This window comes from Argentina silus, assembly GCF_951799395.1.
Source record: "Argentina silus genome assembly, chromosome: 22".
Taxonomy (NCBI): domain Eukaryota; kingdom Metazoa; phylum Chordata; class Actinopteri; order Argentiniformes; family Argentinidae; genus Argentina; species Argentina silus.
Genome location: NC_139676.1, coordinates 7,750,869 through 7,766,975, shown reverse-complemented (window position 1 = coordinate 7,766,975; position 16,107 = coordinate 7,750,869). Strand labels below are relative to the sequence as shown.

Genomic DNA, 16,107 nt, shown 5'->3' with positions numbered 1-16,107 from the left:
AATGCTTCACAGAGAATGTATGCATTTTTGTTTGTGTGTACACTCCTGTCTGTCTATGTCTCTGTCTCTGTGTGTGTGTGTGTGTGTGTGTGTGTGTGTGTGTGTGTGTGTGTGTGTGTGTATGTGTGTAACCATCGGGACCTAGTCAGTACACCAACTACACTCACGTGTGTGTATTTGTAGTCACTGTTGGTGGCCAGGAACACCTTGGCTACTTCATTCATTCGACTCAGGAGAAGTGGCAACTTTCCCTTTGTGAGGAAAAAAAACAAAACTGTCAGAGTTGGAAGGTCAGTCGATACCAGCGGAAGCTGTGTGGAGGTGGGAACGGGAGGACAGGCTCCAGCAGGCTCCCCTGGTACTGTACATACTGTACACCAAAACAGGCCAAACCGTAAAGGAGCGACAACCAATGTCAGTGTGCGTTTACTGTACTTACATCTCTCACAACATACTTCTCAAGGTTCTCTACGGTCTTCTCCTTCAGCGTCCCCTGAAAGACACCATGACGGGTGATACAGGGGTTACAAATTACTCACATCACCAACGAACAAAAACAAAAACTAAAAGAAAACGGTTTCTTTCGTTCTTTATATTATGTCAATCATCGCCGTGACATTGCTAACCTTTGTGACGCTATTCACAAGTATGCCAGTGGAGGCTGGTGGAGGTAGAATAACCATGTTGTGTCGTATTGTGTCTGTGTCAGGGTGTCCTGTTCTGAGAGTATCAGAACCCTACTGGACGGGCTTTACCTTGAAGTGGACCCAGTCGACGGCGTCTCGGACGTCCTGGAACATGCTCTTGAAGGACATGAAGAGGTCCCCGTCCTTGAAGCCGGTCTCACAGCTGAGGGAGAGGGGAGAGGGACAGACACACAGCCAGTGGATCGGCCAGGGATTTACACGCTGGCCACTTTTTTTTTTTTTTTTTTTTTTTTTTACAACATGCTTTTTTGTTGTTGTTGTTGTTTGTTTGTTTTGTTTGCTTTTAAATGGGATAGTCTTCCCTTGTTTGAGGTGTCCCAGCCAAACAGGAAAGCTTTCTCCCCCTAAAAGACCAACAGGTGGTTCAGAGGACATGCATCCATTCCAGATCACACACAAATTAAGAAGAAAACAGACCCCGAGCGACAAGAGCATTTAGATCAGAGGGGGTATATATATGTATATATATATATATGTATATATTACTTCAGATATTACATCATGCTATTGCTATACTGATTAGTCATTACAGGTTGATTTGTCACATTTGGAAATCAGAGATATGAAATTCTACAGTTACTCCATGCAATCTTGGTATATGATTAGTGCAAAAGTCAATAATCAATAAACGTATCATTAAATACAGTAGCTAAATAATATCCTGTTTATGGCAAGATATAGTACAGTACATACAATAAGAGGGTTCTATTGAACCGTAGTTATCTTATCAGGACTAGGCCTCAGTAATGAATTTCCTTATTGTTTATGTTTAACGGCTGTGAGAGTTTGGACCCACCCGGTGCTGCAGGGTTCTGACATATCATTGGCTTGTCATTGTCGCCGTGTCATTGTCATCCAGGAAGTCTGTTTACAGTGTACAGTGTGATAGGACAGGGAGGGAGGACTAGGGTTTCTTACCTTGCATATCTGTCACAGTTGGAGAAGAAGTCCACCAGGCAGGCAAAGAGGTAGGTCTCTGTGGAGAAAGGTGAGGGGAAAAAGCAGTTGTTCATACGCTCATTGAAATATATGGTTTCACTACGTACTGTCCGGTGTCTTTTGTGCATTCTGAAAGACACTTACATTTTTTTTTCTAAATAGTAAAGAAATAAAAATGTACTATTATCATCATTATCATATTTAACAATACAGTGCAGATTTCACTGATAGTCTAGAACAAAACAAATCCCGCCTATTTCAGTTGCAGAAAGTCACACACGTGAAGAGCAGACACAGCTCTTGGTCTATTTTCCCAGCACCAGTGCATCATGTAGTTTAGGCACATTGCCTTAAGAGCTCACCTCCGCCAGTCACAACCTGTCTGTCATTAAAGAGCCAGATCAGACAGAGATATATAAAAAAAACCTGTTCTTAATTGATGTTAATGACATTCAATTGTCTCTCTCATTGTAGGACAGTGGACAGGCTCATTGTAATGCATGGAACGGAATGAGGAACGCTATCAAGCTGTTTCGATACCGTTCCGCATTCCACGCGATACAATGAGCGCTACAGTTGGAGAGACAATTAAATGTCATCAACGTCCTCACCCAACATACTTCATGGAATGGAATGGAATGAGGAATGGTATCAGAACAGTTTGATAGCGTTCCTCATTCCGTTCCATTCATTCCAATGAGCGGGTTCTCCACCGGTCTACCCTGCTCCTGCTGTAGTACTAACCCTAACCCTGCTCCTGCTGTAGTCCTAACCCTAACCCTGCTCCTGCTGTAGTCCTAACCCTAACCCTGCTCCTGCTGTAGTACTAACCCTAACCCTGCTCCTGCTGTAGTCCTAACCCTAACCCTGCTCCTGCTGTAGTCCTAACCCTAACCCTGCTCCTGCTGTAGTCCTAACCCTAACCCTGCTCCTGCTGTAGTCCTAACCCTAACCCTGCTCCTGCTGTAGTCCTAACCCTAACCCTGCTCCTGCTGTAGTACTAACCCTAACCCTGCTCCTGCTGTAGTCCTAACCCTAACCCTGCTCCTGCTGTAGTCCTAACCCTAACCCTGCTCCTGCTGTAGTACTAACCCTAACCCTACTGTAGTATTAACCCTAACCCTGCTCCTGCTGTAGTACCTGGCAGGTTGAAGAGGGTGTTGAGAATGTAAAAGCGTTCTGTGTCGTCACGTTGGATGAACTTGTTGGGGTACAGCTCCCGTATATCAGGTCTGGAGAAAGACAAGGAAACACAATGTCACCGACATCAACAGGGGGGTCAACACCTTTAAATGAGGATGATATTTAAAGGGGAAGGTCGTTGGGTGAGGATGACGGTTAAAGGGGAAGTACAGTATGTTGGGTGAGGATGGTTAAAGGGGAAGTACAGTATGTTGGGTGAGGATGTTAGTTAAAGGGGAAGTACAGTATGTTGGGTGAGGATGACGGTTAAAGGGGAAGTACAGTATGTTGGGTGAGGATGTTAGTTAAAGGGGAAGTACAGTATGTTGGGTGAGGATGGTTAAAGGGGAAGTACAGTATGTTGGGTGAGGATGGTTAAAGGGGAAGTACAGTATGTTGGGTGAGGATGTTAGTTAAAGGGGAAGTACAGTATGTTGGGTGAGGATGGTTAAAGGGGAAGTACAGTATGTTGGGTGAGGATGGTTAAAGGGGAAGTACAGTATGTTGGGTGAGGATGTTAGTTAAAGGGGAAGTACAGTATGTTGGGTGAGGATGGTTAAAGGGGAAGTACAGTATGTTGGGTGAGGATGGTTAAAGGGGAAGCACAGTATGTTGGGTGAGGATGGTTAAAGGGGAAGTACAGTATGTTGGGTGAGGATGACAGTTATGTTGGGGTCACTCACCCTCGTAGGAAGTTGAACCCGTGGACACAGACCAGGATGTTTCCGTAGGCGTCCACCTTCAACAGGTTGCCATACATGGTGTCGTACACAAGGCCTCTGGGGAGACGCAGAAACAAGTTCATCCGTTAATCTTTCATGTTTAACAATTATTCACTTATTTAAGTATCGATACAGAAAATATAAAGAGTTCATCGACTCATTTAATGAGCATTATACTCATATATGTTTTTTTATTTTTCCAAATACACAAAATACATTCCACATACGAAACATATAATACAAAATATATGAATGGGAGAGTGGAGGGTCTGGGTCGCTGGGTAGTTAAGCTCCCAGACCCAAAGCCACCACTCAAGAAATAAGAGTTCTAGAACTGAAATTCTATGATCACAACGTCATCGCCATAGCGATGCGGTGCGGTGTGGTGTGGGAGGAGGAGCTCACCTGGTGGGGAAGGCGGGGTCGTAGACGAAGCTGAGCAGCTCTCGGGGGTAACCGATGGAGACGAGGCGCTCCACCGTCAGTTCGAAACCCAGGGACTCGTACTCAGGGGACTTGTACACTGGAACAGAACCACCCAGACGTTCAAGACATAATTCAACCAAAATTACACAATTAGGACACAGACATTGAACACTGTAGGATTATTGACTGATATTAACACCTCGTCAAACCATATATTGAGGGGGGGAATTGCCAGATCTTTTTTGCCTGTTTGATTCAATGGACCTTTCTGTGAATTGAGAGAATGCCATGAAGAAACAGTTTACTCTCAATACACGTATGAAATAGAATGTATTAGCACTGTATTCTCAATCAATCAATGTCAACCCATTTACCCTCAACTGGAAAACAATGTACAGTGTACATGTTTATATGTTCCCAGTACGTAACGGTGTCTGAAATGTGCTGTGGATATTAATAACACAGCCACACACACACACACACACACACACACACACACACACACACACACACACACACACACACACACACACACACACACACACACACACACACACACACACACACACACACACACACACACACACACACACACACACACACACACACACACACACACACAGGCCTGAATGTCTCTGTGATCTAATCCACAGAGAAACCGGATCCTTTTGGAAAAAGAAGTGGCTCAGCGTTTGACACCCGTTCTAATGAGGCCCATGGAGACCAATGACATTCAGAAACAAAGACCCAAAGCACCCGGGCACATCCAACACACAGCCAGATCTCCTGTCCCAGGAAACGGGCCTAGCAAACCAAGCCAGGGGCACGGGTAAAAATACAGAGGATCAGGGATGCTTGCTACAGTATGTCCAAGGGGGGGAGGGCTAACTGTGGATTAAAATGCAAACTGACACTGCATGAAGGATATGTCTCATGTTATTAATATAAAAAAAAGGGAGGGATGTGTTGTTGTTGTTTTTTCACCAAGGGTCACGTTAGGTCCACTCAGGCCACTGGAGAGGAGCTGGCGGATGAGGAGGCCGCATGTGGGAGGAATGGTCAAACATCTGCGTCCCTGCGAGTTTTGTGGGACAGGGTGTGTGTGTGTGTGTGTGTGTATCTGACTGTGTGTGTGTGTGTGTGTGTGTGTGGATTTTGCGGTTTTAAATCTCCCATCATGTCCCTGTTAGCTGACTGAGTGGGGGGGGGGGGGGGGGGTATGGGCACAGCGCCCAGTGCACAGAGCCCAGAGGAGCCACAGCCACGCCAGATTCCTCCATACAAATAGCCCTCCCTCCATACCTCCCCTTCACTCTCCCTCTCTCCCTCTCTCCCCTCTCCTCCCCCTATCCCTTCCTTCATTTCCCTAAGCTCTGTGCCGCTACAAAGAAACCTATTTTGAGAGTCCCTTTCCCCTCCGTCACCTTTCCCATCATCACTCTCTCTTTGGTTCGCCCCAGAGCTCTCTCTCTCCGCATGGTGACCTTGGACAGCTTTGGCTAGCTTCACACACTCACACACACACACACACACACACACACACACACACACACACACACAAAAATACACACACACACGAACATACACATACAAATGTACACACACACACACACACACACACATACGCACACACATGCACACACACGCTTGATAAATGGCAAGGCTTTATAAAGGCGATCTATATAAAAGTGTGTCAGGCAGTTTGCCCATGGTCAGGTACTGCATCAAAATAACACCATAACCGCAGGAGACTGTCCCTATTTCACATGGCTCACGCTTTATGGGTTACTGGAAAGCTAATCTCTCATCTCTCCACTGAGATTCTGGGGAAGCAGGCAGTAAAAAGTGTTGTCTGTTGGTTGCAAGCAAGTCCACACCCCTCGCAACTTTTTGCTGCAGGCTCCGTCTGAATAATTCAGGATGGCATGTGATGACCCTCCTCCTCCTCCTCCAACCGAGCTATTGTTTCCAAACCGACACGCAGGCATTGCACAAAATGAAAACACGGGAGAGGTTTTGAATGCCAGCGTTTCACAGGTGAGCAGTGTTGAGCAATGATCTATTTATAAAACATTTTTTAAATCCATTGAAATTCCCGTTTGAAGCACTCGTCTCTGTGTGTCGGTGGAACCCGCACCGACTCCCCTGTCAGCGCTTTCCGACGGCTGCACCGTCAACACTCTCCCATTTAAAATGGTGAGTCTGGTGAGAAAATTGGAAAAGCAAAACGCTCACTGTGATATACAACTGTCACCACGGGAGATATACAACCGTGCACACCCAACCAAAACCAACACATGATTATACAGTAGACAAACAGCAATATAAAAGCACCATGTACGTGTATGGAGAGGTGGGCTACTGTTGCTTGGCAATGTCCTTGGTGTTCCCCCCCTGTGTGGTTTACTGGGAGCCCAGCACTCCTGTACACAAACTCTCATATTTCTCCACTGACAGCTAACACACACGCGCACATCCACATGCACATGCACATGCACAGACACAGACACACACACACACACACACACACACACACACACAGACACAGACACAGACACAGACACAGACACAGACACACGCACAGACACACGCACTTCTCCTTGGCAAGAGTTGCAGCCGTTCGAGGCTTGGGGATCCGTTACCTCCACTCGTTGACAGATAATTATACTCCCTAGATTGAAGTGCTTACTTGTGGTTTACGGCGGGGTGCTGGGTGGCTGTGACCAGGCTAGAATTTACAGCCGGGCGGCGACAGGGGTCAGTTTAGAACCAAATGTAAGGTATACCCCCTCTCTGCAGACCACGTAAACAACAGCCTTCCACTAAGACGTATGAACCGGTAAATAGACCATATTTTGACTTGACTGTCCTACATATCTACATGTTCTATATATACCTTCAATTGGACTTGCTTCCTGACAAGCTGTTATGTCTGTATCTGATGTCAGTTATCTCAATTAGTAAGGAACACCTTGTCAAAATAACATCAATTAGCACGAGAGGCTTGGCATTCACCGTTACAGTGCGAAGATGCAATCAAAAAAACGAGGCCAAAAACTGTGTCTCCGTTGTAGAACCGTGTGTGTGTGTGTGTGTGTGTGTCCTACATTTGGGCCCACGGTACAGAGCAGTCTAGGCGATGTGGTTTCAGAACACCACGTACAGATGTGGCCGAAAAAACACTTGGGAGTATCTGGTTACCACGGCGATGTGGGGGTGGGGAGTCAGTCAACAGAGTTGACCACCAAAGTCTGTCATCACCGGAGCTGTCATCATCAACCGACCTTTGCTGTGTGACTAACAGAGTCAATGATAGACGGCCTGGATTTCAACCGTTGCCCTTTCACATGATACATTTGAGTGGGGCGTAGTGGGTAGTGGGGCGACTAATGCAGGCTTTGACATTTAGTCATACGGGCCTACGGATGCGGAGACGCAAGATTCTAAAAGGACCCATTTTGTACAAAAACAACAAAACAGGAACACATACGAACCGACCTCTCTTTCAGACTAGGAGAACTCGAGTCGACGAGCTGGACGGCTGACATCTTGAATCAATGTCTTAATGACACGCTGAAAGGTGTTGACACGACCGTGCCTGTTTCAACCGCAAATGGAACACAACACAACCCAACCCCAACCCCGACCTCGACCTCGACCCAGCCTCGGCCAAGGCCAACCCTCACCCCCCGGCGACCGCAGGAGGTCCGAAGGTGTCGCCGGCGTGGACATAGCCGACGACTGGGACGACCCTGGTTCTAATGGGCAGCCAACAACAGACGGGCCTGGGACCACGGCGTGGAGCGACATGATAGCCCCGCGCCTTGTAAACATTATCACTTGGTTATGGGGCTCCCATAAAGAGGCACATGTCAACAGCTGAGCGTCCGTAAAATCTCTACACCCGGGGGTTGGGTTGGGTACAAGTGATCGCCAGTCTCAGGGGAGCCATCAATCCTACTAGCATGTCAGACATGACCTGCTTCTCAAAGTCAGGGAGGGAGGGAGGGAGGGATGGGCGGAAAGAGATGGGAGGGAGGGTGTATTTATAGAGTAATTACCAACACTGCTTAGTAGCTGAGTCACAGCTGAGTGTTGAGGGGGGCAAACCGTGTCTTGGCGCATGTGTTGGTTTTGGTGGAAGGTGGTGACGATGCCAAGGTGGTCACACACCACTGAGGGGAGGATATCCAATGTATTTGTTATTGCAGAGAGATGTAGAAGGCTGGCGTATGGACAACACACCCATTCGTCATTTGATAAAACAGCCTACAGGCTACCCAGTAGTTGGTATTTTTAGGTTAGGGTTAGAGACCATGAAACTGCAGTAGTGTCAAGTAAACAAAACTCTTCTCCATACAGCACACAACTAGAAAGGGAAGCTTCAGTAGAAACTTTGCGTTTTACACGTGAGGTCATGGGGGTTCTGTTTACAGTACTGCAGGAATTCCAAGGACGTCAATAGCCGAAGTGACCAAATAACCCCCAAAGTACTCAGAGATCCCGACAATTTGTTTCCCCCTCTATCTCTCTACCTGATGGACGGATCACCTTTCTCCATCGTCTCTGCTCCCACCACCCCCCCCCCCCACCACCCCCATCCCCACCACCACCTCCACCCTTGCCCGTCTGGCCTCATCAGGTGACACGTGAGCCCTGTTCTGACCAGTGTGCTTTGTCAACACGCAATGAAGAGAGAAATCAATACGGCTGACGAGTTGCTATGCCAACAGGAGCTGACTTAGCCTACATTGTAAAAGCGATTGGGGGGGGGGGGGGGGGTAGGAGGAAGAGGAGGAGGAGGAGGGGAGGAGGAGGAGGAGGAGGAGGAGGGAAGAGGAGGGAGCTGCCACTGCACTTACCTGCTAAAGTGTAATCCATATCAAAGCCAAAGCACTTAATCTTCTCCATAGCCAAGCTCCTGTTTACAAACACCCTAAAGAGAGAACAGAGAAGACAACCAGTAAGATGATTTGACAGCCACTTCCCCCACTCTCTCTCTCTGCTAAAAGGAGAGATAGCTGAGTAATGTGTGTGGTATCCCATTGCATGAGCCCACAACTAGCCTACACAGAAAAAGAAGAAGTGAACAACGTCAAGGTATAAATCAATTGCAACATGCCATTACAGTGTAACTAACACCTTATGAACACCTAGGTCTCATTTGAAATATAGCAAACTGTAACAAATCTGTTATTGATCGACATGTGTGAATGTATTGTTAAGACGTTATTTGGAACACCAGCCAAATAATGTGCCGGAGGCCTCAGAGGTAATAACAGGGGAGACGCCCCAAGATAAAAACACTGACAAATAACCAGAACTTCCAACGTCCGACTCAGAAAACAGTCGGAGGAAAAGAACATGGGGTTAACACCCACATGGTAAACACGTCGGCCTTTGAGCTCTAGACTCACAGTCTCACATAGACTCTCTTTAAATGCCTGTAAAGCCCTTTGCCTATGCTGCCTTTGGGTTAAAGCCTGGCAATCCTACATTAGGCTGTTTTCCCAGAGGCAGCTCAAATGTTCCCGGTCGTATATCACGGTGGGTGGCAGGGGGACCTGCGTGTCAGGAGTGGTCGGCATTATTTACATAAAGCCTGCCTGACACTTTGGATCCTGCTGTCTCTAGGGAGTCGGGGACAGCTTTCAGCTTCCCTAGCCAGCTAGCTACAGTACGGTGGCATAGCTAGCTTAGCAACATGGCTAATACAGCATTAGAACAAACGACAGTAACTGTTGTAGTAACAATGATAGTGTCTAATTATGTTGTCGACTTCCAACTCTTTAAACTCTTCACAAACTCTAACAACTCTTAAAACAAAGACATGTAGCCCTCTAAATAATGAATAACAAATAATAAAGATTTAGGATCATCAATAAATGTTTGCTACATGTCAAGGGTCCATCACTCATTATTACCTCAGGCAAGTCAATGTACTCAGTTATTTTCAAGCGTAATGCGACCAACATGGACACTCCAAATCCAGATTAAAAAAATAACAACTGCAATGCAGTTATACATCGACCTATAAGCCTAAACTCACATACGGTGGACAAGCTTAAAACAATCAAATCAAAACCAAAGCCAGTCTCTGGGTGATCCCACCAAACGACTACCATTTCCTGTCCACAAAGGGGGAAAAAAAAAACGTTTTAAATGGCCAACATTTTGGCATACCTTGCTGCCGCTCCATAGTGAACCAGTTGCCAGGAAGAGCTTTGCCCGAAGGAAGACTGACGATGCATTCTGAGCGCGATTAAACGTGTAATTGACTCCGCGTTGGCCTAGCCCGCTCCGGTAACACGCAGCCAGCTATAGCGCAAAAACAATAGCCCACCCCTCTCTTTGCTTCCTTGCCATTCAAAAACATTTCTGACTTGTTGCAAAAATGATTGTGGCCATTCTGTGTCGTTCTCTGTTGTTGTTGTCGTCAGTGTTGTTGTCGGGGTGTGTGTTGTTTGTTCGCCCTCAAAGACATCCAGAACAATCAAGTCAGGTGGAAGCAGCGGATCCAACTCCCAAGCCACTGGTCATTACATTACCAAGGCCTGGTTAACTAGGGAGGGAGAACATTACAATATCTTTCCCTTCTTTAAGAAATCTGAGTCAGCATAATTTAATGTACAGTAAAACAGTAAAAGCCTTATTACCGCCTGCTAGTGTTAACTCTCCCTATTCCTTTCAGAAGATAAATTACAGGCCAAATGCAAGCTTAAAGGGACACTTCACCCATTTTGAACATCACATTCATTACCTCCAGCACCATGCCGGGGTCTATCTATGTGGAAACAGCGATTTTCTAGGTTCTGTAGTCTAAGAGATATGAGAAAAGGTCGAAAATGGAAAGGAATTTTCCCCCGATGACGTCGCCATGGATTAAATAAAATATTTTCACAAACTACGATGAGTTTCCAGGCAGTGGGGAGGTAAGGGGGTAATTTCCTTAGGACCTTTTGTCTTATCTTTTTGAAGACAGACCGCAGAATATCGCTGTTTTCACATATATAGACACTGGTATCGCATTGGAGGTGATGTGTTCAAAATTGGTGTAAGTATCCCTTTAAGTGTGGTGGTACCACTGCTAAATGCTCAGTTGAGGTCTGTAGTCTTGACTGATAACAATCAGCTGGAATGTGGGAGTGCTATTGTACTGTGTTGTGTTCTCAGCACCGAAAAACCGTTGAGTACAAAGGTGGGCGGCCTATCGCTTTCAACAAATGAGGGGACTTCTTAGGCCCCTTACTGCACAGAACAAGACCCTCCTTCTGCAAGCACCGCATTTCCAGCATGTTCTTTCTTGAGCTTTTAGAGTGGAGGTGAAGTACGGTCATAAATGTCGAGGAAAGAGCGAGCGAGCAAGCAAGCCGTGTCCCTTTTTAAACTCTCCACTATTGACGCAGGGTGGGTGGCGAACAGCGTCGTGTGTGAGATAGTCAGCCTTCGACATCGGCCCGCGCTTACAGCCTCGGCCTCAAATAGCCTGCGTGGACCTGCCCACGCCTAAAAGAGGATCCCTTAGACCACACTGCGATAAATCAGGGCCAGATTTGTTCCACAAGCTTCTTATCTCATGGAAACATTGAACAGCAGCGCCGAAAAAGAGTTTATCTTCATGGGGCATAACTTTTGCTGGTCTGAGTGTGACAAATGGTGGTAAACTGTTTGGGTGGACTGCAATTGTACAAAACGATATTGTTCTTTAAATATACTCTAATCTCTAGAAAACCTATTAGATCTCGAAAAACAAAACTGTTCTTAGATATCAATACATTACCAAAGGGTGAGCAATGTTGTACCTCAGGGAACGTTCAAAGACGTTCCTATGTGAGAGGGGTTAGCCTAGCCTAGCTAGCTGGCTGATTGTGATTGACAGATGCCGGAGTGGACAATGACAACATGCGTGACAGCTTCAGGGGCCGGCTGTAACGTACAAAGGTTATGTAATGCGATGGTAATAACAGCAATTCTCCAGGCAACAGTTGTCTTTAGTGGGGTTAAACATTACACAACACACCACAAGTTTATCGCACTCACGTCGGTCAAATTCTCTCTGCCCCACCCTCCCCCGCTCCCCCGCCTGCCATTTAGCCAACCATAGCTACAGGGCTTTTCCTCTCATTAGATAAATGTATTACAGTAGGCTATCTATTTTAGGGTCCTCCATTTCCAATTATAAAGAGTAAATGACTGCCAAAACATTGTAACCCATTTTATGACTGGGCAGCAGGACATAGCGTTTGCCAATTACACAGGTAATTTATTGAATTTCAACGTTCAGGGAGCTTTAAACAGCTATATGGTGCAATGGACTGGACCACACACACACACACACAGCACAATGGCATGGATGTCTGGGGTTTGTTCTACGGTTGCGGTGAACAGGAAGTCGGTGTAACGGTCATGAAGCTGAGAGGACGCGTCAGGCAGGATGTGTTTTAAGAATCTGCAGAGACTCAAAGTGTGTCAAAGGTAGTACACATCAACATGCACTAAGACAACATCTAGCCTCTGACAGCCATCTGGAGTAACGACAGAAGAGAGTAACCCAAAGGTAGTAAGGAATGCAGCTTTACACGTGACTCTATTCCCACACAGGGCATGTTTACCTTTATCGGCTGGCCTACCCTTCCTCCTCGACTTTGACTGCTGCTTTTATGATATGGTTATATATATATATATATATATATATATATATATATATATATATATAGCTTTTTTTTATTATGTTATTTTTTCTTTTATACACTTTGAGATTATTCTTGTACAATAAAAAGCACTTTATAAATGTAATTAATTATTATTATTGTTATGATTATGTCATTCCTCCACCCATACCTATGGTAGGCCTCTCGCCGGTACTTCTTCATGGCCAGTCCGTCCATGTTGGCAGGCAGGTCTGCATAGTTCTGCAGTCTATCGCTCCAGGAAGTGGTCATCTTTATATCCTTTCAAAAATCTGGGGGAAGAAAAGGGAAGTTTTCACTGTTATACTTCCAACAGCTTTCTCTTCTTGTATGTGGAGCATTTCACAGTAAGAATAGTTTAGAACAGTGTCCTCAAACTGGAAATGCATGAAATGGCTCTATGATACCTGTATCAACAAGCACAGACATCGGTCTGTTTGTTTTGGAAATGATGGAACAATAGAGCTCCCTAATCATATTAATCATGGTGGGCCTAAGCCTAGCTTGAATCCCTGTCAACAGCTGCTAAAAACATCAAACAGCATGTGCTCTGTTTGATTGAGACACACACATACACATATACACACACACACACACACACACACACACACACACACACACACACACACACACACACACACACACACAATTCTTATGCATTACAAGGTAACAAGATGGGATGCAGGTGACTGAATTAAGCCTGATTAATGCCATCATCCTGGCTGTGTTAATGAAAAGCCTTAGGCCAGAGATGAACACAAAATCTAAAGCATCACTCACTTCAGCTGGGCTTTTCAGACAAGGGACTGAGGAGTTAGGCTAGATTAAATCACACGAAGAAGATTTGGGTCATACTAGGCCGGTATTCCTAAGGAAGAAATTCTCTATGAAAACATCTGTTCATTGTTGTGCATCATAGAATTCTGACGAGGGAAGCTCAACGATTTTCTGTCTCAGGGGAACGTAGGCTATCCAACGGCCAGTGGTTTTTCAAATTCACTGCCTTTTCTATCACCAGGGAGACTTGGGGGCCGGGAGAAAAGCTGAGGTCAGCATTCTTGGTCACATAACTTGTACTGACTGACACAAACCAACAAGGCAGTAGCCTGAGGAGCAGTAAAGGAGAGGTTTCTACCAGCACTTAAGCTTCCTCACTGAGCAGCAACAAGGAAACAGGGTCACTATAATGAGGTGACCTTATCTGAGACACATCAGGAAAAGTGATACATCAGACTTTTGTACTAGCCAATATAGTCCCTCTCGCAATTAACCATGGATGACTTTAATACATGTTTATAATGCATACTATTACAAAACAATCATTAAAAATCATCCAAAGCTCTCAGATTGCAAAACATCATCTCAGTGAAACTAGCTAACCCTGGACAAATAAACATTCAACATTTGACATTGTGCCACATGACAACGCATAAACATATTGCCAATCGTATGTCATGTCCCATTACGTATACGTGACATATGTGACATGTCCCAATATATGTGACATGTCCCAATACAGGGGATTTGACCAATTAGGACAGGAGAACCGAGTCGGTCCATTGGGTTCAGCGGGGCATCCTGGACTGGGGTTGCACTAGCTAGCTTGCTTGCTTGCTTCAGCTACAGTAAGTTTAAACTTAGCCTAGTTAGCTAAAAGCTAACGTCGCTTTGCTATTGTTTTGCACCTGTCCGTTGGGTTTTTGTCAAGCTAACAGCTGGCCTTCAGTGACATTACTATTGTCGAATCACCTCTTGTCTTGCTCGCCGACGGGGGCTTAATGTTAGCAGCAAGCGACATCAGCAAGCTAGCTGGCTAGCTTGCAACTGTGTAGAAAGAGATGTCAAACCACAGAGGTTTGAAACGTAAGCTACTGTAATTGCAAATGGAGTAATGCTAGACATAGCAAGCTCGAAAGCCAGCATAACGTTCAATTATGTGTCGCATACCAGAGACGTTTATAGGACAAGGGGGGGGCTATTAGGTTAGTTACAAAAACAATTTCTCCCCTGCTCTTTGAAGAAAACCCCAAGCCAGCAGAGACTTGGCTTGTCTGCAAAGGAGAACAAAAAAACGGATGTTCTTTGGCCGATTTGACATACTCACCTCTGTATTCCTCGATAAAGCAACAACTGCACCGTTTCGTCTGATATTCTGAGCATGCGCTTTCTACACCATCCAACCGGGGCAAAAAATCGAAAAAGTAAATGTCTTCGCAAGAAAGAGCAAAGCAAAAACCTAGCGGGCAGAGATGATTCTTTCGCAATTCTCAGCAAAGCTTCTCTGCTGCCAGTTGTTGTTATACAGTACTATCAGACAGAGCGGTGTGGGCGGTGTTTTGCTGCTATCTATTGGTCAAAAGGGGAGGGACAACCCTGGGACAACGTGTCATTCTTCATGATGAAAGCTACAACTATAACTGTTATCAGTGGAAATGGAGATGGCCATCAGTTATTTATTTATTTTTTACCCCTGGCTTACACCCACCATTCATAGTTCAATGAAAATATCATGTCTTGGATTTATTCACAGAGTAAAAATGGTAATATAATTTTTTTTTTTTTATCATTTTCAAACTTATATATCAATAATACTACTTATTCCACAACATACATCAAAATAACCTGCTTCTTGGTGCAATTGGTTTTTTTTATGAATAGGCCGAAAGCCTATCCTTTGTAAAATGCAGTTAATCTACATACAGTACTTGCACTTCTGGTATTTATTGAATTAGGCATTTATAATCTCTCAATCATTTAGAAAATAATATAATTAGGCTAATCTCCTTGACTTGATACATGGCTCCAGGCCCAGCGCCAGAACCAACAATTTGGAAGGCCCATTGATTTTGTATGGGTGGGCGGGCGTAGGAGGGGGGGGGGGTATCAAGGTTGGCGGTGGCTATGGGCAGCGCTAAATAGATAGACATAGTATATGGACCTACAGTAAATACAAATATGAGATTAAACATTCAAACACGCCCCCGGAATATCAACAATTCAGAAAATGTTGGGTGGCAAGACACACATAGCCACCGCCGGCCTTGCATGGCTCCCACTCATATTCTGAAAATTGTATTTTGAGAATTGCGGCCCAAGCTTGGATTCTCCGTGATTGCCCTGATATTTCCTATAAATATTATTGTGTTGACTGTATTATTACAGGAAATTGCAGACAACGTCGCCAACGGGCTGGCCGCGGCCGATTTCTTTATCACTGCATGAACTGCATGTCAATCGCTCAATATTGGGGGCAGAGAACTGACTTTCAGTAGGTATAATTATATTAGAAAGAAAAAAGGAAAGATCTCAGCAATCATAATCATGTCATGGGGAGGTTTGTTAAAGTCGTGTCTACTTTACTTTTACTCCCGTGACGTCTCCAGGATATCATACATTAGGAACCAAACCGGGACCTTTGGGATGTTTTTACAAGCATATACT

General features: G+C 45.2%; 2 protein-coding genes across 2 annotated transcripts in view; both read right to left on the bottom strand.

Moving 5' to 3' along the window:
- LOC310821466 (cytosolic purine 5'-nucleotidase-like) overlaps positions 1–1,142 on the bottom strand; it is a gene marked incomplete at its 5' end in the record, with an annotated part of 9,861 nt that extends 8,719 nt beyond the window's left edge. The window contains 3 exons of the mRNA XM_083693508.1: positions 168–251; positions 440–493; positions 756–1,142. Coding sequence (XP_083549634.1) covers positions 168–251; positions 440–493; positions 756–1,142 — 525 coding nt within the window. The remainder of the gene's footprint in view (positions 1–167; positions 252–439; positions 494–755) is intronic.
- Positions 1,143–1,617: 475 nt separating this feature from the next.
- Positions 1,618–14,960, bottom strand: LOC310821470 (cytosolic purine 5'-nucleotidase-like). The gene is made up of 7 exons (XM_083693512.1): positions 14,771–14,960; positions 12,818–12,938; positions 8,839–8,912; positions 3,956–4,073; positions 3,512–3,607; positions 2,787–2,878; positions 1,618–1,683 (listed from the first exon to the last, which is right to left on the bottom strand). The coding sequence occupies exons 2-7, from the start codon at positions 12,916–12,918 to the stop codon at positions 1,622–1,624; spliced, it is 543 nt and encodes a 180-aa protein (XP_083549638.1). The 5' UTR covers positions 12,919–12,938; positions 14,771–14,960; the 3' UTR covers positions 1,618–1,621.
- Positions 14,961–16,107: the final 1,147 nt, after the last annotated feature.